The sequence below is a fragment of the Carcharhinus amblyrhynchos genome, chromosome 25, assembly GCF_965287045.1.
Source record: "Carcharhinus amblyrhynchos chromosome 25, sCarAmb.v2.hapA, whole genome shotgun sequence".
NCBI lineage: Eukaryota > Metazoa > Chordata > Chondrichthyes > Carcharhiniformes > Carcharhinidae > Carcharhinus > Carcharhinus amblyrhynchos.
The window spans coordinates 28,198,986-28,226,873 of record NC_137348.1 but is presented as its reverse complement, the minus strand read 5'-3'; the positions used below and the strand labels follow the sequence as shown (position 1 = coordinate 28,226,873).

Sequence of the window (27,888 nt, the reverse complement as noted above, 5' to 3'; positions counted from 1 at the left end):
AACTTTTAATTCAGCCCTCCCCCCCCCCCTCCAGGTCACAAATCCAAAAACTGGAGAGCTATTTTTAAAGGCAGAGTGCACAGAGGTGGAAATTCTCCCCTCTCTGCACACCCATCCCAGAAGTGTAAACCTGGGTCTAGGAGTTAGAGCTTATGTCTTTATTCACCTTGGTCTTCAGTAGTGGATAGTTCTTTTGCCACTTCCCGCTTCCGATCTTCTATAGCAGTGTCTGCCCCAGTCATACCTGCAGACTGAAGTACAAACAAGATTACTTTAGTTGATATAAATATATACATATATAAACTTGTACACAATTGTACTTAGTCTTTAAATAGGTTGAATTAAAAGTTTATTATTCACCACTTGCACTTTTTTCTATACTAAGACTCAGTGACCAACAAAGAAACAGTATTCACTGAGCTTTCATCAAATGAGTTCAACGTCAATGACTGTTACCTTATAAAATTAACCTTTTCTAACAAGATAAATTTCACAAACACACAGAAATAAAAGAGGCCTGAATCTTTTGACTGTTCACACCAGCAGGTTTTTCCCATCCTGCTGCAGTGAACAGAGTTTTGGCTTGTCGCCAAATTCTCCATCTTCACTGCAGTGGGAGCATGGTGTGATTGGACGGCAAGATCACACTCACAGTCTGCTGCTAACTCCAGTCTACACTGACGTTTTCTAACTTTCCCCCAATTTGTTAAGAAACAAGGATTAGCTTAAACTGAAACAAAATCACCAATTAGGGGGAAAATATCCAGAACATAAGGTAAACAGTTGGAGTACAATGCACACATATTCTATAAAACAAAAATGGTGTACTGGCATAACCCATTGGCATGCAATGCATTACTTTAATGAAAATAACATTAAGAGCAACAACACATTCCTTTTGTAAAATAAACAAAAAGATAATAAATCAGAGTGTTAAGCTGTATTCATCATGTTCCAGTGGAACACTTTGTAAGTCCAGGCAAGGACGTTCAATTCACTATTTTGGATGTACTCCTTTAAGTCAGGGTAATATAAGTCTATGTACTTGCAATACTCAAAAACATTGAGGTGTTACTCTCTCCAAGAACTGTCACATTTTCCCAATGTTGGGTAAGATGGAAACATCAAAGCGAGGAAACTATAATTCAGTGTTTACTACATTGACTTGCATTCCCAATCTGTTTGCCCATCCTATTCATTTCCAAAACCACCTTCTGTCCTTTACAATGTTTGTCATCATCTCCAATTTATTCCCTCAATTCCTAAGTACAGATTAACATATAGGATACTGGTATATATTAATATCCAAAACGATAGAAAATGGCCCAAATAAAAACCTCTGAGAAAAATCACCCATCACACTTTTCCAGACCAAAACCACTTCCTTCATTCTGCCTTTGGTTTTCTGCCCTCAAATTGTCTCCTTTTACAAAGCCACATTTCTCTTAACTCCGTGTGATTTTTTTATTCTTATGATTCATTTGTGGTACAGCAGCAAATACTTCATTGAAAAAACATTTACTGTACTACCTTTATCCTCTACCGTCGGAGGTTGGTGAAACATATCCTTTCTTTTCAAAATCTATGTCGATTCCAAGCGCCAAATATGTCCTTCAGCATATTAATTTCATTCTGCATTATAGGCTCTGGTAGTTTACCTAAGATTAACTGGCCTATAATTTCCTATTTTATTGCCATCTCCTTTTCTTAAGAGGGCAGAAACATTTGTCAACTCCAGTTCTCTGGCACCACCTTCCCTTCCACTGAGTTTCAGGAAATCAACTCCTCCATTATTTTCTTCCAAACTTCCCTTGGGATCTTTGGGTGCAAACAGTGAGGTCCTATTAATTGTCTCTCCTTGTTTTCCGTAACTTCTTTAACACCATCTTTCTTTGTAAAACAATCTCTACTAACTTGAAAAATTCAATATCTACCTCCATTACAAAAATAAGTAAGCACTTATTTAGTATTTCTGCCACTTCTTCTTTCTTTATTCTTCTGTTTACTAATAAGCCTATATGTTAATCGGTTTTCCATGACTACTGCAAGTCTACTAGTACCCATTACCATATATGGTGAGATGTGAAAGGGTTCATCAGATTGGCATCATCAGTAATCCTTATAAATTGGATTTTAGTTAATTGCTCACCTTGGAAGATTAGTATCTCAAAAATTTGAATAGGTTAAGCAAGCTGTTCCACGCTATTACTATGTAAGGGCTACACAAGTGGTATTTTCCACTAAATAGGATGCTGCCACCGGTCCAAAAAGAAATTCTGACTACAACAAAATTGATCAACATCATGTAGGAATTTCAGCGCAATGCTATTCATAGCCGGTTCGCTCAGTTGGCTGGAGAGCTGGTTCGTGATGCAAGGTGTTGCCAATAGCACAGGCTCAATTCCTGTCGCAGCTGGGGTTATTCATTAAGGCCTACCTTTTTGGCCTTGCACCTCATCTGAGGTGTGGTAATCCTCAGGTTAAAATCACCACCAGTCAGTTTGCCCCTTTGAAGGAGAGAGCAGCCTGTTGTCATCTGGGACTATGGTGACTTTACACAGTCCATACGTTTCAACAATTGGTTGATTAAATTCAACAAGCTGCTCCCTTAGTTGTTTGGAGGGCAGAGTATACTCCATACTCAACTAGTCCACATTTGCAAAACCCAAAACATCTACTTTTTGATGTGATCCAGCGATTAGGAAGCACTTGCTAAACAAATCTGAGTATGCTAATAGCTACATCAACAACCAATTTGAGAAAATTGGTCAAGCTTGTAATCTGGCTCATTTAAGTGACCAGTTCTCTGCAAACAAAAGGAATATGTTCAAGCATTGCAACTTTTTTGAATTACCAGGGAAATTGGGGAACCTATAGTTTGGTTACCTTTAATGTTGCAAAACAATTTGGAAATGGGTATTATGTCAAATAACTGATAAGTGAACACACTGTGGAAGACATAAGAAAAGGACTAAGTTTGAAAATTTTATGCTAGTTAGTTTTATTTCAATTTCAAGTAAGTTTTGGAGCCAATAACGAGGTGAAATTAGTCCTGGAGAAATTCACAATGTATAAAAGGAATATGACAGATATGGAATACATCAACTTGTGGAAACTATTTCGTGGGACTTGTGTTCCTCGAATGAGGAATTTCTCCTGCAAGAAAAGATTGGATGGACTAGGCATATATTGTTAAGTTTATTTATTAGTGCCACAAGTAAGCTTATACTATTACTGCAATGAAGTTACTGTGAAAATCCCCTAGTTGCCACAGTCTGGCACTCGCTCAGGTACACGGGGGGGGGGGGAATTGAGCACGGCCAACGGACCTAACCAGCATGTCTTTTAGACTGTGGGAGGAAACTGGAGCATCTGGAGAAAACCCACTCAGCCACAGAAAGAATGTGCAGATTCCGCATAGACAGTGATATTTTCTAAAGTTTAGAAAAATGAGAGGTGATCCAATTGAAACATATAATTCTTCAGAAACATGACAGAGTTGATACTAATAAAATGTCACGCCTGACTGGGAAATCTAAATCACAACGCCAGTCTGAGAATAAGGGATTGGCCTTTCAGGATTGGGATGAAGAGAAATTCCTTCATTCAAAGGGCTGTGGGCAAACAGCCTACTCCTGTTCCTTTTTCTAATGTTCTTGCAGAACAAGCTTGTCAAAATGAAGGCAGAAAGAAAACATTTGCATTTAAATAGCACCATCCACAACCTCAGGCTATCCCAGAGAGATTCAAAACCAACGAAGTATATTTTTAAAAGTGTAGTTACTCTTGTAGGAAAATAGCAGCATAGATAAAGGGATGTTTGGAAGGCCAATTGAAGAGTGTAAATGGAAGTTCTTCACAGAATATTACAGTCTGGGAGGAGGCCATTCAGTCCATTTCTGGACCGGTTCTCCAATTGAGAAAATTACAAGAGTGTGTATAAGTGCATGTTACAGGAATAAATTTTGGCTTGCACTTGTATAAATGATTTGGGCATCGGGGCTGGAGGAATAATCACTGAACTTTCCTCATTACACAATTAAGGAACCTGACAGACTGAGAATGCACAAAAACCTAAAATAGGCTTATGAAATGTGCAAACAAAAACATTGAACGGGGTAACCAGCCATTTACCTTAACAGTCAATGTTGAAATTTATTCTTGCTGTAAGCAAATAGTTCAGATCAAATTTTCCCACTGGTTTTCTTCTCCTTTTAGGCCTTTGTTTTTCCATCCACCCATCCAATTTGATCATGAAAGTTAGTACAGTTCATGTCTGAACAAGTAACCATAGGAGTGAATTTGACAGTCTCACAACTTTGTTAACAAATGTTTCTTGCGTTTAATGCCTCTTACTCAGCAGGTTATGGGTTCAAGTCCCACTTCCAGGGCTTGAGCACACAAATCAAGACTGACACTACAGTGCAGCATTGTTGCAAGTGTTGTCTTTCAAATAAGGCGTTTAAGGTGGACGCGATGAGGAGATGCCAGCGTTGGACTGGGGTGGACACAGTAAGAAGTCTCACAACATCATGTTAAAGTCCAAAAGGTGGATGTAAAAGAACTCACCTCCTGACTCCTCAAAGCTTGTTGACCATCTACAAAATACAGGAGTGTGATGGAATACTCTCCATTTTCCTGGACGAGTGCAGCTCAAGACCATTCAGATAAAGTAATCCATTTGATTGGCAGCACATTCTTCAACATTCACTCCCTCTGCCACAGATGCATAGTTGCAGCATTATACTATCTACAAAATGCACTGCAGGAACTTACCAAGGTTCCTTCGATAGCATCTTCCACATCCATGACCGCTACCATCTAGAGGGACAAGAGCAACAATACCACCACCTGCAAGTTCCTCTCCAAGGCGCACACCATTCTACCTTGGAATTATATCACTATTCCTTTGCTCTCGCTGGATCAAAACCCTGGAACTTCCTTCCTAACAGCAGTGTAGGAGTACATGCACCAGACAGACTGCAAAAGTTCACCACCATTTTCTGAAGGGCCAATGGGTTTGCTTTACCAGCAATGTCTACATCCCACGAAAGAATAAAAACTAAAATCCCATGACGCTTTGTCAAATAACAGGGAGTTACCCTAGTGTCTTAGCCAATATTTATCCCTCAAACAACACAGAATATAACCTGGTCACTATCGCTCTGCTTTTTATGGGAACCTTGCCATGTTTCCTATAACAACTGACTGCATTTCAAAAGTAGCTCATTAGCTGTAAAGCTATATAAACTATAAATTTGTTAATCTTTTATGTATGACTCCATTCTAGATCCGTCAATTACTGGAAACAGTATTCTTCTTTCTATTCTCTTATCATTTTGTCATTTTAAATATTTATATACTATCTCACTGGATTCTGCATTTTTTTTAAAAAGTTACAGATGGAGGTTCACAGTAAAATTTGTAACACATTTTGAAATTGCAGTAAATGCACACGACAATAAACTGTAAGACTTCACCAATTAGGGAAAGAAAGATATGTATTACGGGTAGATAGATTTACAAAGGCTGCAGATCAAAAAGGCTATTAAAATGCAAATTAAATTCTAATACACATGTGCACTGACTATCAAGCAATGCAATGTTATTGAATTTACTTAAGATATTGGATAAGCCACACTTGCAGTACTGCATTTCATTTTGTGCATCTGGTTTTGGGGAGAGTACCAGTCATGGCAAGAGACAGTGAAGACTCACCAGAATATTAGGAATTACACATGATAATTGTGGAGAAAGACTTTATTCCCCTGGAACAGAGAAGGTAAAAGACATTTTCAAAATTATGAAAGATTTTGAGAGAATAAAAAATGATTTTTTCATGCAAACTGATAATAAGGCAGAGAGTCATATTTGAAAAAGAATATAAAAGATCTGGGGAAAAGTCTGGGAAATGGAATTAGAGCAGACACTTTAAATTGAAGAGTTACCACTGGCATGACATGCTCAATGGTTTCCTGCTGTGCTGTACATAGCATGCACCCAAACAGCTGTAGCGGTTGTCAGGCATTGCAACTTGCAGGATTACTGTCACCGTGACAATCAAAGTTAGATTTGCTAACTTAGTAATTCTGTCCAAAACATCCAAATAGATCTCTGATCCAGATACAGCTCAAATATGCTGGTTTCAGAGGTTCTAGCAATTTTTTGATGATTCTGGTATCTACCAACTAATCATCATGTAGTGACAGCAAGAGGGTCCTGTTCAGATAAATTTGTGAAAACATACTGACATTATTCAAAACGAAATGGGACACTGGGAGGCAAAGCCTTACATTAAGAATAAAATGGTTTCTCAGACTTATGCTGTGGTAGAATATCACTGCCAGCTATTGTTTTCATTGTGCTGAGATCATTGCAACTAACGTAAGTAAATTCAACAAATCCTTGCATATGAGCACCAAGTAAAGGTGTTTGGATCTGCCTGTGTTCTGTACATCCAACTTCAATACAACAATTAACACACTCAAAAATGCAACACAAAATACTTCATTCCATTTGGGAAAAACAGTGGAAACTGTTTAGAAAATAGGCAAAGATATCCATCACAGGCAGCAAAGCCAGTGTTTAGGAGGAAACACAGCAGAGAAAGGCCTTCTTCCTATGTTGCAGTTGTTCCAGATTGAGTTTTTTTAAAATCAGATGGAACTCTAAACAAGATACTGATGGAAAACATATACAGCAGTATGAAAAAAGAACCTCTCCCTCTCTTAGGCCAAAACAGTACTCAGGCAATTCATATTGATTGTGAAATGCAAGTACAGGTCAGAGCCCAGTAGGAGTCACTCATACGTTGGGAGGAGCAACGGAAGTGAAATTACCATTTCCTAACTGGACTGGACGAGTTGACAAAACAATAAAGACATTGTCTAAAGTGCCTTGTGTTTGAATGAACCTGCAATTAAACAACCAACTGTGCTTTGAGATAATTTTTTTTACCATACTACTGGTTGTTATTCCAATAGAATGTAACAATTTCATAAAATTATTTTACAGTACTAGCTCAATGTAAAGCTCATTAAAAATTTTACATTCCAGTTTAGAGCTATTCATTTAGCTAATTTGAACCTTTATAATCGCGGATGTGCAGATACTGAAATGAACTTTTTCCTATCATTATCACAAGAAAAAAGTAATATGTAAAATTCTAACAATATTGGGATGGAATAAACTAATTTTCATACTTGGCCTCCAACTGGCATTCATTGATGATTTCAAAATTTTCAGTCACGTAACAAAGCAACTTCTTATTGTTATCCATTAACAAGAATTTACAATAGTTTGTGGTAAGCATTGTACAATAATCCAAATCAAATTTTAACACAATGGGGTAGTAGGCAAATATTTCGAGCACAGCTAACAAAGTACATGTTACAGAGGGACTAGATTACTTCCCAAAAGCTATTGGCTTCTGATCAAATGGTTTTCATTTGCAAGTGTCACATTATGATTCCAAAATCGAATTTGCCCGGGGGGGGGGAAGAGAGAGAGAGAGAGAGAGAGAGAGAGTTGCAGAGTGAAAAGGGGCATTTGCTTTTTGGTACCTACTTTAACATATTAAGTAATATTATAAAATCTTTCAATCTCAGCACAGTAAGTCCATACAGCTCAATCAAGCATAAAGAAATTCAACAATTTGTATTCCATTTATTGAGGATACATGTGACAAGAATGTAATTCCCAATTACTGCGTGAACAGTATATTAACTTCTAATTAAATTGTAGACAAGAATGTGACAATGCCAACATTTTATAGCACCAATAATGAAAAATTACCTTATGTAATTTTTTCTTTACCACGATACAATCACTTCCCACTGTAGCAACTGGGGCTTTCTTGACATACCATATACAGCAATATCAGGAAAATTGGCACCAAAACAATGCCCGAGATATTTTCAGCTTTTATGTTGGCTCCACCTACCCTAAATTATTTCCTTCTGACTGGCTATTGAAGTCTCAATGCTACGCTGAAAAAAACCATCCACCAGCTTACTCACCAACTGAAGCTGTTAGCTCGCCACGTGAAGGCGTTTCATATTAAAAGTTCCATTCAACTCCCTCTCTTCTTACTCTCAGGCCTAAGTTACAGTGGACATATTACTTTATTTCACACTAAAAAAGTGCAGAATTATTACAAATTTACATACAAAGAAAATGCTGCTGATGCTACACTGGTTGTCAACATGAATGACTTGACATAGCAGCCCTACAAAACACACTAAAATGCTTAAAAAAAATCCAAATCAATACCATGAACAGCCAAACTGCCAACCCATTAGAAATACTTTAACTGATTCAAAAAATATATGCAAGTGCCCAGAGTACACATTGCTCTACAGTAGAGAAGGCAAAGAGTATTGTTTAAGAAAGACTGCAGCCGATGTCATGAACTACACATTTAAAAGATTCAAGCTGCAAAGTTAATCCATAGACAATTTACTCCAGGCAGTACAAGTCAAAAACAAAAGAAGATGAACAACAAAGCTTATTTTTGTGACTGGTAAATCGACATACCTCTGGACCATAAAATGCTTCAGATCCAATTATCCACCCAATTTCAGGCAACCATTTTACTCATATCTATCACCTATTAGTTATGTATGCAGACATTCAAGCTACTGTAAAATGGCCTTATGAATAGAATTCCCAATATTGTATCTCCTGATAAAGAAACACAATTTTCAGTTTGCTACAGCCAGCAAAATAAAAATCAATGCTGCTAATTTTCACAAGTCAAAACCACATCCAATGGCTGTACATTTAAAGCTCATCTGTCAACATTTTGTAGATGCTCAGAAACTAGAAAAATACAGAAGTACATGCAGGTGTGCAAAATATGTCCTCAAGGAAGCAAAGATAAAGCAACATTTTTAAGTTTATACCTTTAATTATTTTTACCAGAAAACACCATAGGTAAACTACAAAGATACACCACCCCTCCTGCAACTTTCTCTGAACACCCTTTGAGAAAAATACCGCACATCTTTGCATTAAGAAACACAGCATAAATTCATGTTGCACTCATCTACATTTCCCGAAACTATACCAAGTTTAACTTTCATTTAAGCTAAATAGCTGGTATAAAATGTTAATTAAACTATGATTCATTGCAAGGTATCTCAGTCACACAACTTCAACTTTGAGGTGCACAATACCATTGGTTGATATCCAATGTTTCCAATCAGAATTTTCACAATCTCAGATAGGAGAAAAAAATGATACCAGCTTTTTAAAAAAGTGTATTTCCAATTCACCCACGGTAGTATTTTTGAAAAAAGGCACTTGCCTTTTAAGTGTGCAGGCTATCCTGTTTTAGGATTGCTAAACCTGGGTTCCATAAATATCTACCAGGTTTCCTCAAATGACAAGTGTTATTCTCACTTCCTTGAAGAAAAACTTGAATTATCAATACTGTATGCTTAGCACTAATGTGAAACAATATAATTTTACTCATTAAAATCTAGTCATGTTTAGAATTCCCCAACCAAGTGACAATCCTGTACTTTTATTCGTGTACTTTTGTTCAACGTGCTTAACAATTCTCTATACGAATCATTATTTTGACTTTTAAATATAGGAAAATTATTTGGAAAATCACCATTTTCGGGCATAAACTATTTGTGAAGTTTGCTGATAGATTTGAATGTTAGGTCAAAAGGAGCAGGTAAAAATTACCTGTATAGAAGGCAAAGCCTGCAAAAGTGAAGATCTACAGGTCATCTTAGTATCTTTCCATGGACAAAGACTCAAGCAGTTGTACACCCCAGTTCCTGCTGAAGACTGATTCCCAGCTTCTACTCTTCATCTCCCCCTACGGACTATAATTCAATGACCTGAGCATGCTCAATGCAGATGCCTGACTGCAGATTCAGCCATTTCATAACATGAGTCTTTGCAAACAAAATTATCTGCCATTTTGAGGCTGTGAGACACACCACTCTTGGGGTTAAGCTATAGACAAATCTCTTGAAATTTCATTAAAATGTTTAACTAAATTAAGATACATTTAATACATGAAACAATATTCTATGTCTCATAACCATGAAAGTTGGATCATGCAGATAAAAATACATCTTCCTCTGGCAGGTCTAAAATGTTTGCAATATACCAAATTTCAGATACAAATAGTGGACAATTCTGCAGGTAGAAACAGCAGCCAAATCTTGGAAGTGTACAATTTCATTGATCAATGTTTAATCCAGGATCTGTAGGACTATTAATGCAAACAAACTCAGTATAAAAATAAATAACGTTCCAACATTTAAAAATTAGCTGTAGCTTAAGCTTAGATGTAATTGAAACAGCCAAACTCGGGATCCGATTTGACCAACCAGTCTTTATTAACTTCAAAACCAGATATTCCAATTAATGAAAAGGGGTTGCTGAGTGATTTGAAAAAATTTCACATCTCCAAATAATTTTTGTTACAACACTATATACAACTCATTGTAATTCACTAAAACTGTTTGCAAAAGGCCTAAAATTCAATCCCTAGTGAAGAATTTTGGGGTTTACTGCAGTAAGGTCAAGCAATCTTAAAATGTAACATTGAATACCAAGACTGCAGGCGCATGTATAGTACACGTAGCTTTGAATCAAAATACACGTATAGTAATTCTGAAACAATCACCTTAGCTTATTTATAAAACTACTGTCATACAGGTAGAAATCTTTTAACTGCGGTAATATTGTACTTCTTTATCTCAATGTCAGATAAAGCATACTAACAAGTCTTCATTTCTTTTGACGTAATCGTGTACAATAGAAAAAAATCTAGCACTTGAGGGTGGGGTATCAACAAACCACACTGAAATGCAATAACCTCGATATTAACCATGCTTAAAAATCCTTCAAAACAAAATCAAAATACCAAAAAGAGGTTACACAAAATTTGGGTTCATAAGTGTCAAACACAACAAAAAGTAGAACAAACTTAGAACGAGTGAGGTAAAAACATAGCTGAAGGAAATCGAATTGATTGCCAAGCAGGATTTCATCTGCAACTAAATTTATTTAAACAAAACCGATCCAAAATAGCAAGAGAACATATGTTATTCTAAAGCATTGCTTCACACAATCCAATATATGTTGTGTAATATTTTCTGAAAGGTCTTATATTATGAAGGCTGATCATTGCAGCTGATGTTGGAAGGTCATTTTTTCCATTTAAGCCAGGGGGTACAATCCTTTAAAGCTTCTATCATTTTATTATTATGGACACCCCTAATTCCACAAGTCTTATTTTACATCCTTCCAACTAACTCTGGAAATATGAACAAAAATGATTCAATTTTTGACGCGTTTAGGATGAGCAAATCCTATTTTTCCTCTCATGCATTTATTAGTCGGGCTCCAGGTACTGATATAATTGGGGTGTGCTTCTCTACCTGTTACAGCTTGCGGCAGCCAAGTCAACAGTTGTGTATGACAATTGCTTTTAGCATATGTGGACAAAGGAGGACAAAATAATTCAGCTAGGGTTCTCAGCTTCTTCTGTGGATGTCCATAAGTCTGGAACATGGTTCAATTTTGATTTTCCACTGTTAAGGCTCAGTAAAGGAGGTGCTGAAGGCTGACCATATTGATCACAGAAAGATCAGTGCCCTTTGCAAATCAGAGAAGTTTTTTTGAACTGTTGAAACTGGAGTGAATGATGACAGTCTAACAAATGTGATTTTAGCACTAAAATGATAAGGGAATTAACAGTCCATTGTTAAGCATATTATTAATTGAAAGACTGTTTCACTGTAGCCACTTTTCGTTAATAAAAACTACCTGTGGGAAAGGTAAATCAATTGAAAGAGAATCTTTTACAAACTGGAATTGTAATTGGAAGTAGAAAAGGCTTAGGGTTGTGAAAGACAGTATTAATAGTGCATTTCCACTATTTTTTGAAAAAGGGCAGTTGGTATGGTATATTTATATCAACATTTGAATTGAGACAGCCATGTATATTTCACCATTTAAAGATGCAGCATAAAAAAACAAAAACAGTGATCTGCTCTAGTTGTATCTAAATCCAGGTCCCACACTTCTCCAGCCTGCCATTCAATGTGCAGCAGAGAAAAGATCTAATTCATCTTTTAAATATTCAATTGAAACACAACACAAATAACTTAATTTCAAAAACATGGTTCAATTAGTTGATAAAATTGTTACTTTTGCCCACGTTCACTGCAGGCAAATTCTCAAATTATGCAAATTGACTTAACCCTCTGTGTCCTAACTGTATCCCCTATGGCTTCCCCAAGTTTTAAAATGTCATTACAGGTCAATATTACTAGAGTCCCATGAGGCTTAATTGCAATAATTAGCAATAAACAAATGAGATTAGAAACCTTCAAAAACACACACACAAACACCAAGGAAGTCATCTACAGCCATTTAGGGAATAGTATAAATAACTACTAGACAGAATAGCTGAGGGAAATTTGGTATTATCTTACATTCAAACACAAATGTATTCAATATCAAAGTACAGTATTCATGCAAGTATGAATTGCACGCAGTTCAGTTTGAATATGTACATTAAAACAAAGGAGAAAGGATAAGGCTCGCCATTTTAGGATACCAAGACACCATAATGCATCATGTTGCAAGGACTGAAGACTAGACATTACTGTTACATCATGATAATAACAATTTCATGATCAGTTATTGAAAAAACCGAAGCAGTTTAAAATCAATACATTGTTTTCCTTTGGTGAGATGCTGTTCCTGCTTAGATATTTTTTGTTAACACCTCATTGTTTGCAGTGCAGTACAATCAAATAAGGAACATGTCAATTTATGAAATTATTTTGACAATGCATCAATCCTCATAAACAACATTAAAAGAAAGCAACAATAAATTGCCAGATTTTGCTCATTTGCTCCATAACATTTACATCAATTCACTGCCATTTAGAACTACAGTCTTAAGTAGATAGTCAAATGCTAAATGGTGGTATCTACAATGCAAAATGTGCTATCCTATGTCTGTAGATGCAGACATGTACAAACATCCATAGACAAAGATAAAAATTGCTTCCTGATCAGAGAGTGCCAGTAGGCTACTGTAATATGAAGAAAAACACAAACCAATCAGCTGGCGCAGCACACCACCAAAATCCAAGGCCTTTCCTTTCATAATATTACTAGTGTTTACCTCAGATTCAAAGAATTGTGAGCAAATGCTACAGCTTCCCAACAGGGTTCAATTCACTGAAGTGAGCATGCTCAATGAAGACGAGTTACAGTATTGTATTTAAAAATCCAACCACTTATGGATACTAGTTGCACGCAGGCTCAAGGTCAATAATTTTCAATTGAATTAGTTGCGACAGTGAATTGGGGACTCAATTCATTTTGTACAAGTCACAGCTTCATTAAACCATAATTTAAGTAGTTTGCAGAATTGTTAAAATTGGGTACATAATTACATACAAGAATCAGTGAAATAGTACTCTCTATATTCAAGAAAACTTGAATGACTATTCAAATTATCCCAGTTGGTATCCTGAGCATATCTTTGCACAAACAATACTTATTACTTCCTTCTTACTTACTGCACTGACATCAAGGTAACAGTTTGCATTTTGGATAATGGACAATTCCAAGTTCACGTTGGGTTGCATCAACAACAATGAATATATGTAAAATCCTAGAAGTCAGTATTGTGTATCCCAATACAGAACTGAATGCATTTATTTCAAAATGTCTGTATAAATATCCCATTCTCTGTGTGGTGTTTTTATAACATGCAAATATATAAAAATGGAAACACTATGGCATCCAGCAATTTATACAAAACCTACATCAAGCAAGATTCGCATGATTCATAAATCAACAATAAATTCAAAATAACTTTCAATCAATGTACAATGGAGCGAGTACAAAATCATAGATTACAACATCTAACAATGGTTCAAGTATATTAAAACATGCTGATGCAAAATTTCATTTTACTTTCATTAAAATTATAATTTATTACACTGTTGCATCTAAACAGTGGCAATACAACACAATTTACATGTTTGGTATAGCACTGAACACACTCCTCAGAGATTGGGGAGGGGTTTCTGCCATAATTTTACATGTTTACTTCAAGAATATACAGAACAAATCAAAATGACAACCTTTTTAACCCAATAACAAATCTTATAATTACGACCACAGGAAAATGACTTATACACATTTTGTCAAAAGGGTTTGGATCACAATTTGACATCACTACCAAATATAGTGTACAAATCTATGTTGTATAATAGTTTAACAGCTCAGTTTAATAGGTTTTATATCATGTCAAGAATGAAGACAAAAATAGCAATTTTATTTATTATTACTTATCTAGCACTGCACTCCACAATTCTACTTAGTGAGTGTAAAACTGCAATTAAAAGTTAGGATTGCAATCATAAAAAAATTGGCTTCTTTATGCTTAAATCCTTTGGCAACACTAACATTTTGAACAACCACTGAAGCAAGCCTGCAATACATCCAAAGCTAATACAAAATTTGAATGAATTATAAGCAATATCTTCAAACAAGTGTTCCATACAATGCATCTTTCGGTTCTGAAGCAAATATGGTGGAATTTTGTCAGATATTGAGGCTTTGGCTCATTTACATCATGATATTTGACTCAAGGTAACGTTAAGATGTGACATGCACAGTAGCACAGTGGTTAGCACTGCTACCTTACAGCACCAGGGACCCAGCATGGGTCACTGTGCAGAGTTTGCACATTCTCCCTGTGTTTCCGTGGGTTTCCTCCGCATGCTCTGATTTCCTCCCACATCCTGAAAGACGTGTTGGTTCGGTGCATTAACTCAAACAGGTGCTGGACTATGGTGGCTAGGGGAATTTCATGGTAACTTCATTGCAGTGTTAATGTAAGCCTTCCTTGTGACTAATAAATGAACTTTTTACATTTGAAGGCAACTACCACGTACTTTTCAAATGGGTGATACCATCAATACTAATTTATTTGTTTTCTAGGTGCTCAGTGAGCATAATGATTCTTCTGAGCTATTAACATCTGATGTACAAATTTTTATATGGATCATAGTGTCATGGAGGTTTACAGCATGGAAACAGGCCCTTTGGCCCATGCTGCCCTTTTTTTTAAAACCCCCAAGCTAATCCCAATTGCCCGCATACAACCCATATCCCTCTATATCCATGTAACTATCTAAATGCTTTTTAAAAGACAAAATTGGACCTGCCTCTACTACCACCTCTGGCAGCTTGTTCCAGACACTCACCACCCTCTGTGTGAAACAAATGCCCCTCTGGACACTTTTATATCTCTTCCCTCTCACCTTAAACCTATGCCCTCTAGTTTTAGACTCCCCTACCTTTGGGAAAAGATATTCACTTCTACCTTATTATTTTGTAGACCTCTATAAGGTCACCCCTCAGCTTCCTATGCTCCAGAGAAAAAATTTCCAGTCTATCCAGTCTCTCCTTATAACTCAATCCATCGAGTCCCAGTAGCATCCTAGTAAATCTTTTCTGCACTCTTTCTATAATAGGTTGACCAGAACTGCACACAATATTCCAAGTGTGGCCTTACCAATGTCTTGTACAACTTCAACAAAATGCCCCAATTCCTGTATTCAGTGTTCTGACTGATTAAACCAAGCATGCATTTCAAATGCCTTCTTCACCATTCTGTCCACCTGTGACTCCACTTTCAAGGAGCTACGAACATGTAACCCTACATGCTCTATAACTCTCCCCAATGCCCTACTATTAACTGAGTAAGTCCTGGAACATGGTCTGGAATTCAAGAGTGCCCTTGCCAAGAGCAATTGGAAAATCGGCATGATGTACTTACTTTTTAGTCTGTTCTGTTTTTCTTCTGCACTTCTATATGTTCCCCATTTTTCAAGATGTTAGAGAAACAAAACAATGCTGGTCCCATATAACAACCAGTTTCATTTTCACATTGCCTTAATTTAAAGTTTTAAAATTTATTTATTCATGTCACAAGTAGGCTTACATTAACACTACAATGAAGTTACTGTGAAAATCGCTGAGTTACCACACTAGGGCACCTGTTCAGCTTCACTGAGGAAGAATTTAGCATGGCCAATGCACCTAACCAGCACATTTTTCGGATTGTGGGAAGAAACCGGAACACCTGGAGGAAACCCACACAGAAACAGGGAGAACATGCAGTCTCTACACAGACAGTGAATCAAACCAGGAATTGAACCCAGGTCCCTGGCGCTGTGAGCAAACAGTGCTAACCGCTGTGCCACCATACAGGGAAGAGACTGCTGACAGCCAATGGTCTCTTTAAGATGCATGTATGTGGGGCCACAATAATCTTGGAGGGACTATGCAGTGTTGGTTTCACTCCTGTCAAGAACTGCTCTCAAAATTCCACTCAGGTTAACCATTACTTCTGTTGCAAAATGCCTACCAGTCTGCACATATGGAATTTGAGAGATAGTAGAATGTGTTTTTTTTCATATTTTTTGTATAATGCTACACCAAAATAGTGTAAACGCAAATTACTATCCAGAAACTATAATTTCCTGATGTTATAATCATACCAATGCTATTAGGGTAATCTACATTTTTAAAAAATTAGGTAGTGAATTAGGGAGAGGATGGCACGACAAGTAGCGGAACCTAAAGTGCAAAACAAATCTTTATTGGCAAATTTAAAGTGGAAAATGGCAACTGAGTGTAGTTTCGCCCTGCTCTCACTGCACCCAAGAAGAAATTTACACTATGGCTACTGTTGCTTAGCCTGGACTAGCTTACCAGTAATTGGTAAATATTTGTCATGTTTTAATATAACATAGAAACATAGAAAAGTACAGCACAGTACAGGCCCTTTGGCCCTCAATGTTGTGCCAAGCTATGTACAAACCCAAGATCAATCTATCCCACTCCCTAACAGCTGTAGCTCCAACATACATGGATTTCAACTCAAAGATATTAATCATGTACAAGTCATCCCTACTTCTTGCCTAAAAAGTCTTTAAAAACTTTACTTTAAATGTGTATATACTGTAAATAAGAAAAATAAGTTGAACATATGCTTACCTGAGAAAATATCTGATACTGTTATAGACTGCTATATGCAAGGAAAAGGGGGTTTCAAAAGGTATCACCATCAAGACATTCAATCACAATTATTCAACCTGTCATCGATTCCTGCTTCATTTAGAGACTAAATGTAAAATCTAGAGCATAAAATGGTCACCTTTGCAGGGATGATGTTATGATACTATGTCTCCACTGAATTTTATAGTACATTTCTAAATTTAACCAGAGCACTTTTATACTTTGCAGGCATTGCAACTACATACAAAAGTAAAAACACGCATCAGATTATAAAAGGTAAATGGAACCTCTTAAGTTTGTAAACCTGAGCCAAATTTGACTTTGATACTTTCTTTAAGCTGTCACAGTCAATTCAGATCCAAAAATCTAATTTCCCATTGACAATACAGCAGAAGGAAAATACACAAACTCAATCATTCCAAGCACAAATTAATACTCGCTCAAATAACACCTGTCCTTTATGGGACAATTACTATATCACAGGTGCAAATCAATTTAAAGTGCTAACAGGTTAATAACAAAAAATATTTTTGTCGAATTTCCCTAGTGAAAGCCAAAACCTTGGTGCACTTGTTCAAGGTAAACACATTTTTCAGTTCGAAGTTTGAATATTGTATTTTGGTTCTCACAAAGCCAGCAACAGGCCACTGCATTCTGAAACAAACTCTTGATAGTACCATCAACCCAAGATTCCCAATAAGTTTAGCACCACTTTTGCTGCCATAATCAAAGTGCCACCAGGTTCTGTTGCCTGCAAGCTTGAGTTATGAAGCTACATTGCATCATCGGACACACAAATGCAAAGAATTGTTATGCTAATACCTAGGCCCTACTAATGTCAATTAAAAAGTTACAGTTTTGGTAAAGCCAATCCCACCTTTCACCTTCAAAATTGCATGGTATTTGATTAATGGTAGAGATTAAAAGCTCAAAGTATAAGCTTTCTGTAGGTATTTATCTAATTGCATATGCACAGCTGTAAAAACTCAAACAGAGGAAATTATGGGCCTGCAATTGGGAGAGTTTTAAAACAGCCCCAACAAGAGAAGGACTGTGATGGAGGTACAGCCTCCATTTGTATGTTCTGACTTTATATATCAGTTTAGATTTAGTAAGCATGCTTATAACTTGCACAATTGTATCAGCAATTCCTGGAACTGGCTGTCATTTAAATGACTAAACTGTGAAAGGGGAGGAGAAAGGGAAAAAACTGTTCATCTTAAGTGGAAGAAACAGGCTCAAGTTGCATTGTGCTTTCTGTTCCAATCTGAAGCAGGACACCAATTGGTCAACAAGTAAAAACAATTTGATTTAAAATGATTCACTAAATCTTGGGGTGATTCCAATGTAAAATTCAGTTTTCTTTTCCTTCCTCATTTGCTACAGGTTTATGGAATTCTGAAGGGCTAGTTGTAGGGAATCTACCAATGACATACAGTTTGCAACAGTTCAAAAAATATCTCCTGAAATCAAATTTAACTGTATATTAAACCTTAAATTTAAAAAATAGGCAATGTAATGCATCCCTGAATCAAACTTCAGGTGAATCACTGCTTGAGGAATGCGGTTTGTTACCAAAAAACAAATTTTGTTTTGAATAACACAAACAACTTATTCCTTGGTCATTCCAAAAAAATGATATTCTCATACAAAATATCCTCACAATATACCATATTCAATATCTAGAGACCCTCCCTTTGACATGCAAATAGCCAGCACCAAATTATTCTGTCAATGGCCCAAAGAAGTCATGACTTGGACTGAAAACCACAATGCCACTAAGAGCATGCCTTGTCCAGCATACAATTCTTCATGCAATTTCTTATGCTCCTTAAGAAAGCATTGCATTGTGTAAATGTTTTTCTTCAGTTCAGTAGCTTTGTACCTCAAACGGGATAGATTATTTCACAGAATCAACAATGTTGTTGAATCTACACCTGCAGTAGTAACAAAGCAAGCATGATTTCATCTGCAACAATATTTCAGGTATCGCATGTTTATAATCCCAATTTCTAATGTATTGGTTGAACAAATGTTTTCAACCTAATACTGAGGCGTTCTAAACCATAATAACCCCATGCTGTGTCCAGAGCTTCAATACCAATAAATGTAAGTAAGGTTGATAAACCTAAGAATCTATACATCAGTTATCTGCTGTATCTCCCAAAGCTTCTATACAATAGAATGCTTTTGAACCAGTTCCACCATCATAAGAATATTACAATGCTGTTCAAGACTTCAGCAGCCTCATAGGATCACCTTCAATATTCTGAGCATGCTCAGTTGAGGTACTTTGTCTGCAAAGTCAGCCATTTCATGGTTTTAACTGCTGGGACAGTTAGGCAGCCCTGCCATTTGGAAACTAAACCTGCTGTAGTACTGTAGGATTTCACTACTGTAGAACAATACTACACAACAACTGTTCACCTTAGTTCAAAAAAAAATACTGCAACGAAATGATGAAAATAAAATCGATAAAAATTGAAACTTAAGTATATTCTTTCCAGCAAGAAATAGAATCATAGAATCCCAGAATCCTACAGTGCAGGAAGACGTCATCTGGCCCATCGAGCCTGCATCAACCCTCCAACAGACCATCTTACCCAGGCCACTGCCACCCTTAGAAGAACAAAACTAGCAGACTGTGACATTTGCTGCATTCGACTGCAATGTAAATTAAGCTGGACATAAATTCACAGAATGTTTTACCCTGACTCGTTTGGCATTTCCCACAGTTAAGTGAAGCACACAGATGTCTACGCTCAGGAGTTACTGGATGTCAAAAGGCTATTTTCTGAGTGAAGCAGATAGAGATTCTGTCATAGTAGTTTGTGTCAGAGCTTCCTAAGCAATGCACTTCAGAAATCAAAAACATCTTAAATAAGAACTATTTTTGGAATTTTCTTCTCTCCTTCCCACTTAACATTGATGACCTGATATAGAAAAGAAAACAAGGAATAACATTTAGCAGTACGTTCTACATTTTGGAACAAATATTATTTTGCATTTTAAGAAATAACTTTACTTAATTTGTCTTATTCATAGGGGACTTTGTTCATCCTATTTCATTTCAAATTTCCATTAGTTTATACTAGTAAAACTGGTATTTGTTGAAGAATATCAGATTACATCACTTTGTAGTAACAGCACAACTAGCACTAAGTCCTGTTGTCTCCATTTTACTAATAATTTGCATTCCTTATTTTCATCAACTGCTTAATAGTTTTGAATTACAAACATCATGCCTTTAGGTTGACGACACTACACCTCATACGAGAAGCTGAATACAATGTCAATCGGCATGTGGCACTTCAAAGGCACAGTGATAGCCAAGGGAATTCAAAGGTGGAGAAGATAGGAAATGTCAAGTCACTTCAGCAACAAATCAACCATCGACCAGAAAAAGAGAGAGCAAGGTTTCCAATCTGCAGCGGGTTTACAATGTGCCAACTTAATTGTACCTTGTAGCAAAAACATTAAAATTGGAAATACACACCAACCCAGATTTTGTTGTGATAGGGCATCTAATACCATCTGCTGTTTGTTGGACTTGCCTGTTTAAGATTTTTTTTGGCGTGGCAAGTTGTTGAGAGTGCAAGCTGATAATTACAATTTGAGGGAAAACAGGCATCTGGGGCTTGAGTGAATGTAGTGAGCAACTGGTTATCTCCTCAACCAATCAGATTGAAGGACTGTGAAATTAATAGCATTTGGACGACGTATAAGTTAAGAATGAGTCAATTTCATGTCAAATCTGTACAGATAAACTAATTTTTCAAGAGAAAAAAGAAGCCAGAAAAGTATTGATTTTAAATTTGACATTTTAAAAAATCTCAAACAAGTAATGTATGAGACTCCACATTTGCAATAGTTAATTTTCAGTACCGGAAGTATTCAGCACCTGCAGTATTTTGCACTCACCACATCATTAAAAGGGCACTTACATTCTCTGTGACAAAGCTTAACTCTCTGGAACAAGATTAATTAATATTTACTGCACTGATATAACAGATTCAGACCAGTCAATGCATTTCACAGGTGAGCAAGATAGCCATTTTCATGAAACTAAGAGCAAGCAACACAACTAGGACAGCAACCTTTGACTACTGGCATGTAATGATACATCTGCTCCTCACTTAAGTTGCTGTACAATCTGTCTGTAAATAATTGCCAGAGTCATTAGTTTCTCCCTTATCTTGAGAGCATAATTCGGGTCATTAATATATCTAAAAAAGGTAGGTTATAATTTCAGGTGGAGGCTATTTGTCTGTTGTTGATGAAACTGTTGTTTCATCTTGATAACGTTCTACAAAATGAAGTGGACAATAGGTGGATAACAAGTAAAAGTGAACAGCTATGTGCAGAGTTCTTTCACAGAGAAAAACTTTGTCGTAATGCACTTCTGATGAAAGTTTACAATTGAACAGGACCCTCATCTTCTCTTCTTGGGTGATGGACCTGCTGTCTTTCAAAAATCTGGCGTTTCTATTTTAAAATTCCACCATTTAAAAAAACACTTCTACTTTATAACTTTTACATTTAAGTTTTTGTTTAAAATAGAGACATCATCCCACAAAATATTAAAATTATAAACCAATTAACATTTCAAATTAATGTTCAGTGGTTTTGCATAGAAATTGAGTTTTAAAATATTTTTCCCTAAGTTGTGTGGAAAAATGCACATTGTGAAGAGATTTGCTGGAAAATTATACTAAGACTAAACTAAATCATATTTTTTGGAAAAGAAAAAAATCAGAATTTATACATTCAACATGAAACAGCTCTTTCCAGATCAGGTTTTTTCTTACTACTTGAGTCACTAACTAGCTTTGGTGATTAAAATGTTTAACTTTAAATAACGAGAGTATTACTTCATGGATTTACTTCCCGAATTAATGCTTTTAGAGGTCACTCCTTCACACGCCAAGACTAAGGTTTGCATTCCTTACCTTTGCATGTTATATTTTGACTATAATTGAAATATTAAGGTGCACTACTGTTATCCACTATTGTCACTCTGACACCAAATGGCCAGTATATTAATGTATGTCAGAAGTTTCATTCAATCAAATAACTAAATTAGAATAACAAGTTTTGACAGGTTAAAATGAGATATCAATTGCTGAAGATAAACGCAAGTTACAAAATAGTCCAATAATTTGAAGGGGAGACTGGGGTATTTGAGTTTTGTAAAACTGAGTGAAATTAAGACTGCAAAAGAACTTATGTCAAAGTGCTAGTGGTGGGGTCCTGCAATTGACTCAAGTTGGAAAAGATTTGAACTTTGAAATTGTATTTCGGCAGCCCTCTACAATTCTGATGGCAACATCATTATACAGGTATTTCAGATCATTTGACGAACATATTTCTATTACCATTTTCAAATGTAAAACAAACCAAACTCAACTCAATAGGGTTAAGTCAAAATTTTAGAATGCTGAAGGATAATTTCCATGAACATTACAGAGAAACAATTTATTTTTAAGAATTTTGTTTGTTAATTTTTTCCAAAACGACTTTAAAATAGCCTTTTTTGGCAACTGGAAATTTCATAAATGAACAGAAAGCTTATTCCAGTGAAAGAAATCTCTTACTAATCCATGAATTTGTCCCACTTGTGAATCTTATTTAACTGTTTAAAGCAAAGGCATGACCATGTTAAAAAAACTATCAAGCTTTCCCAAAAAATACAAATTATTCCATCATTGTTTTATTTAAAGACTTTATAAAACTGTTTTTCCTTTTTGCAGTCGCAAGATACTTCAGACATCTGAGCTTTTCATTTTGCATTTTACAGCAGCCATTTTCAAAGATAGCATGGAAGACCTGAATTTAAATCCAAAATGGCTACTATCTACAATTTGTAATCTAGGATACTACAACATACACTTCATTTCAAAAGGGGACAGAAACCTAGAAACACTGGACCAATGGCATACTTCAATTACTAATCTGAATGCAAGGCTGAAATTAATTCAGCAATTTATTTGCCATTCTCAAGAGGACACCATAGTTTACATTTTTAACAGCAACTGAACAAAAGGTAAGTACTCTTTGAATCTAAATTCATGGTAGTAATATCAGAACCAGTTGACTGCCTGATTGGAATGTTGTACCAGAACTAAAACCCCCTTCATCCTTCAACTTCACACCACAGATAGGATGAGCGTAATGATCTCCTTCAATCTCTTTCAATCTCTCTAGGTTTCTATGGAACTTAAGTTCTTATGGAACTTATTCATACATTGCACAGACATCTTTTCCTGTTTTGTTTATTGAGAGCACAATGAGATGAGCAAAAGATTACAGATGAAATTTTGAAACTTACTCGTGTTAAGTTGTTTATAATTACAAACTGAAAAAAAACCTATTTAACATCTTGGCCACTTTCAAAAATCAGTGGAATTACTTAGAGGCTGAGAATCTAATGGGAAAGGAGCATTAACACTTTCAACATTCCAAGCTAGTGTGAGGAAAATTTGAATAATGATAATCCTTGTATGATACTAAATTTTGGGCAGCCAGCAAATGTCTGTTGATTAGGGTTTCTGTGGAATGATGTCAGGTGCTCCTGTTCACTTCAATTCTAATCCAATTAAATATAACTTCTGTTAAAATAAATTTGTCAAAGTAAAGTCTCATCAAAAACTATTTCAATATTCTTAATTTTCATATAATTCCCACCTTGTTTGGTAACTCAATTTTCATCAAGATTTTTAGAGACATAGAAAAGTACATATGCACATTTATTTGGATATTTTCAAGAAATAAGCTTTAATAACAGCCCAAAATATTAATCTTCAGTCAAACTTTGATGTTAAAAATCTAATTTTTGTTTTGAATCTTGACCTTTTCAGTAGTTTAAAGATATTCTTTAGCATTTAGAAAATAACATAATGCCTATCAGAATTCAGTAAAAACAGAAGTTTGATTTATCGTGTAAAAAATATCTTGCCAGTTGAAGCCTTTAAACATCTTCCACTTTTCTGACATCCTAAATATCAAATAATATATTTTTCTCTCCGCAATGCAAACATCCAGGGCAAGTGACCACAAATATAATGCAACACATCACCAAAATCATTTTCTTTAATTATGATAGAGTGCAAAGTCACAACAACAAACCCTTATTTGGCTAGCAGTCTGCTATATTGGAACAGCAAACCTATTGGGAAATCAGAAGAGACTTTTTTTTCATTTATAGATCATTTTGTTGGTGCAGTCTTTCAATAACAGTTCTGGCAGAAAGAAACAAAAATATAATCCTGACACTCTACAATATACTTTAAGAATAAAACTGTATCAAAGTATTTGTTACATGCTATGTTTTAAAACAAAGCTTAGACACAAGATGTCCTTATTCATGATTTAAACAAATGATTGTAAAGTGAATTACCAGCACGTACTTATCCAAAAAGTAAAATCAGTATCAGTGGCAAAATCACTTGGCATGCTTTGCTGAGACCTGATCAAGCTGTAGTATAAAGTACAAGACGACTATACCCACTGGTTTACCCACAATATGCAAATTATCTGAACTAAATTAGAATAACAAGTTTGTAGAGAAATATGACCACAGAACTACAATGTTTTAATGCTCAAGTTTCAACATGGCCTGGTACAAACACATCTTCTAGAACAATGACACTAACGCTCTAATTTTGTCCACCCATAAAGCAGTATCCACATATGCAATTCATTTAATTATGCTGCCTTTGATTTGCCAATAGTGAGATGCTGGTCATTACATTAGGTGCCAGCAATAGCACAGTGCCTAACACTCTCGACTGATTCAGAAGGTTGTGGATTGAAGGAGCACTCCACAAATTTGAGCTTATAATTTAGTCTGACACTTCACTGCAGTACTGAGTATTGTATTGTTAGAGAAGCCATCTATAGGATGACACATTAAATTGAGGCCCTGTCTGATCCCTCAGATTTGTTTTAAATTTATTCATGGAGTGTGAGCATCACTGGCAAACCTAGCAATTATTACCCATCCCTAATTACCTTTAAGATGGTGGCAGCAAGAAGAGTCCTCCCGATCTCTGGCCAAAACTCATCTCTCAGTCAACATCTTAAATATGTTCCCAAATGTTGTTGTCGAAATAACAAAGGGATTATCAACACTAACCATTATTGAAAAATAAATCAGAGAGAAACATTCAGTGATGGCACATGTACAGTTAAAAGTGGAAATTAGGAAGTTGCTGTTCAAAGTGCCAAAGCTTTATTCTGGTTACCTGGCTGAGATACCCAATATTCAAACAATTGAAGGACATGAAATGGGATTAAATGTGTGATACATACTCACTACACAGATCAGAAAATAGTTGGGGATTTTCCATTTTAGTTTAGGTATTTTTTTAGAGCATGCTCAATCTTAATCACTGCCAAACAATCTCTCTCTTACAAATTTAGAATCTAATTCCTTCAGAGATCTTTAAAAAGTAAACTTTTGTTTACTATTTGTCTTTTTTAAAATCTCTCTCAATTCCATCTTTCTTCTCACAAGTTTGCTATCTGCAAATGATCTACCATTTAGTTAATCAATCTCATTTCTTGGTCCAGAATCGGCCTGCCTCAGAATAATTTTTGGATCTAACTGGTTAAGGAGCTGTATTTTCTTGACCTGTCCACACGTGCGTTTGAGCCCCTGAAGAGGGTGCCATGTTATTTTGAATTTCTAACAATTGTAAGTTCCAGTGCAAAAGGCCACGGAAAGTCTGTGGGCAAATGCAAATATAATAAATGTATAATAAGTGGTTGGCTACTGACTGCAAAGTCCTAGCCATAAACTAGACATTTATTTAACATTGCTGCTTGTCAGACTCTGATTCCCATATTCATATCACAACTTGCATTTTGGGATATGCAATAATGACAATGAAAGGCATTCTTATGCAAGCACATTCTTTCTTTACAATCTTGGACCAACATATAAAAGAAAATATTTTCGTGTGAAGCAATATCAGAATTCAAAATTAACTGATTATTCATACAAATTTATATTACACTTTCCCCCCTCAAAATTTGACTATAATGTGCATATTAAATTATATATCAATTAGAATTTATCCATATAAATACCATTGGAAAGAACTGAAAGTGCTGCCCCTATTAAATACCACGACATTATGCTCATTGTTATAAGCAATAATCAAAAGAAATTGACAACTCATACAAAAAAATTGATATGTTAGAATTGTTCTCGAGGTGAGAACTCAACACCAACAGAAATCCAATCAACATCAGCCTGCAGAGACTCTTGGGTGCTCACCCATTGTGCCCTGAACAGCAGGATCTTTGTTCGGAGTGGGTGGGTGGGTGGGGGATGTGATGCTGTGTTGTCTTCTAAATATCTATTACAGATTTCACTATATTCAAAAACTCAATCATGAAAGCCCATTTAAGTACATTCAAGTCCTTAATCCCTTATAGAAACAAACATGCATACTATTAAATCCTATATTAAAGGCAACTAATCATTGAATAACCTCTGATTCGTTAGTCAGACTGTGAACTTACAGCCCACATAACATTGTGGAAAACAGTCAAACATCAATAATGTTAATTAATAGCATGGAGGGTTATGCCAACAAACAACTGTTAACACCATTGGAATACTACTCTCAGACACAGGCAGGCTGGGTTTTTATTTTTTCAAGACCTAGGGATATCAAAAATTTGGCAACTGTATATTTATCTGCCCTTCAAGAGCAATTATACCTATTCTAAAAATTCCTAACAGCGCAGGATAAGGTCTTTGGTCCAACAAAATGGGGTCTGTTTGAATAGCCCTGCTAAGTTCTAGTTTCCCACCAGATGTCGGAGTCATTCTCCTCCCCTGATCTGCATAACCCACTTCAGCAAAAAATGATTTCTGCAGGTATAAGAATGAGAATGAGAATTTTGGATGCATCTACCATTTTGTAAATACTGCAGACTCTCCATGACTCTGCTAAAGTCCAGGCCATAATCTTTTAAATTCAAGGTTGAGAAGCTGGATGTTTTTATCCATTGAAACTGAGAAGAAGCTAGGTTCAGTCAGACTTAGATAAATAAAACTGAGACAACTGATGTCTAAACTTGCATTCATGTACTGAAATGCATAAATACAGGAAAAACACAATCCCACTTAACACTTATAACAAGACAGCCATTGGGTATGTTGCCACATTGAAAATCCATTAAGTAAAAACACAAATAAACCACCCAGTGTGCCTCTCTCTCACTAAACTCAGTATGGTTTTTCCACAGCATGTTATGATTTCACCTATTAGAATTTCCCTCTCACCCTGACTTTCCTCAAAGTTTAACTCTACATCCAGTTCTATTTATTTTGGTAGTTCTTATTTCTTCAAATTTGGCCCTTTTACAGCCCCTAATTTCTGGATTGTTTACTGTATTCTAAATTATGTTAAAATTAATTGCTCTGTGACCACTGTCTCCCAAGGATGCAATGATTTTCATTTTCTGCCTAAATAAACCTTCTCCTTGGCATTTCTGAAGACTAGGTCAAGAGCAGCCATGAATCAAAACCACTTGAGCTTTCCCAATTTCTATTAGGCTTATTGGGACTGTCCATGATTGCAGCTCACTAAGTAGTGGGGACAGAAGCGGGAAATTGCATTTTTTTTTAAATATGAAGAAAAGCTCAATTTTTTCCACCCATTAACTAACTATGGCCAAGAGCAGGAAGCCAATAGCACTGTGAAGCCCAGATTGGCAGATGTACAAATGGAACTCAATTACAAATTTTCCATTCACCACAAACCTATGAAATCCACTCCTATACGCTAC

The 27,888-nt window shown here is 35.9% G+C and overlaps 1 protein-coding gene across 7 annotated transcripts in view; it reads right to left on the bottom strand.

Moving 5' to 3' along the window:
- The window catches only part of LOC145358362 (histone-lysine N-methyltransferase EHMT1-like), a 152,833-nt gene that overhangs the window by 105,072 nt on the left and 19,873 nt on the right, over nt 1-27,888 (bottom strand). For 6 of the 7 annotated variants that reach the window (XM_080212323.1, XM_080212327.1, XM_080212325.1 and 3 more), the window contains exon 2: nt 167-251. In XM_080212323.1, the coding sequence (XP_080068449.1) occupies nt 167-251 (85 nt within the window). Of the gene's footprint in view, nt 1-166; nt 252-5,718; nt 5,737-27,888 lie in introns of those variants that run through there. The other variant, XM_080212326.1, reaches the window with a different exon arrangement.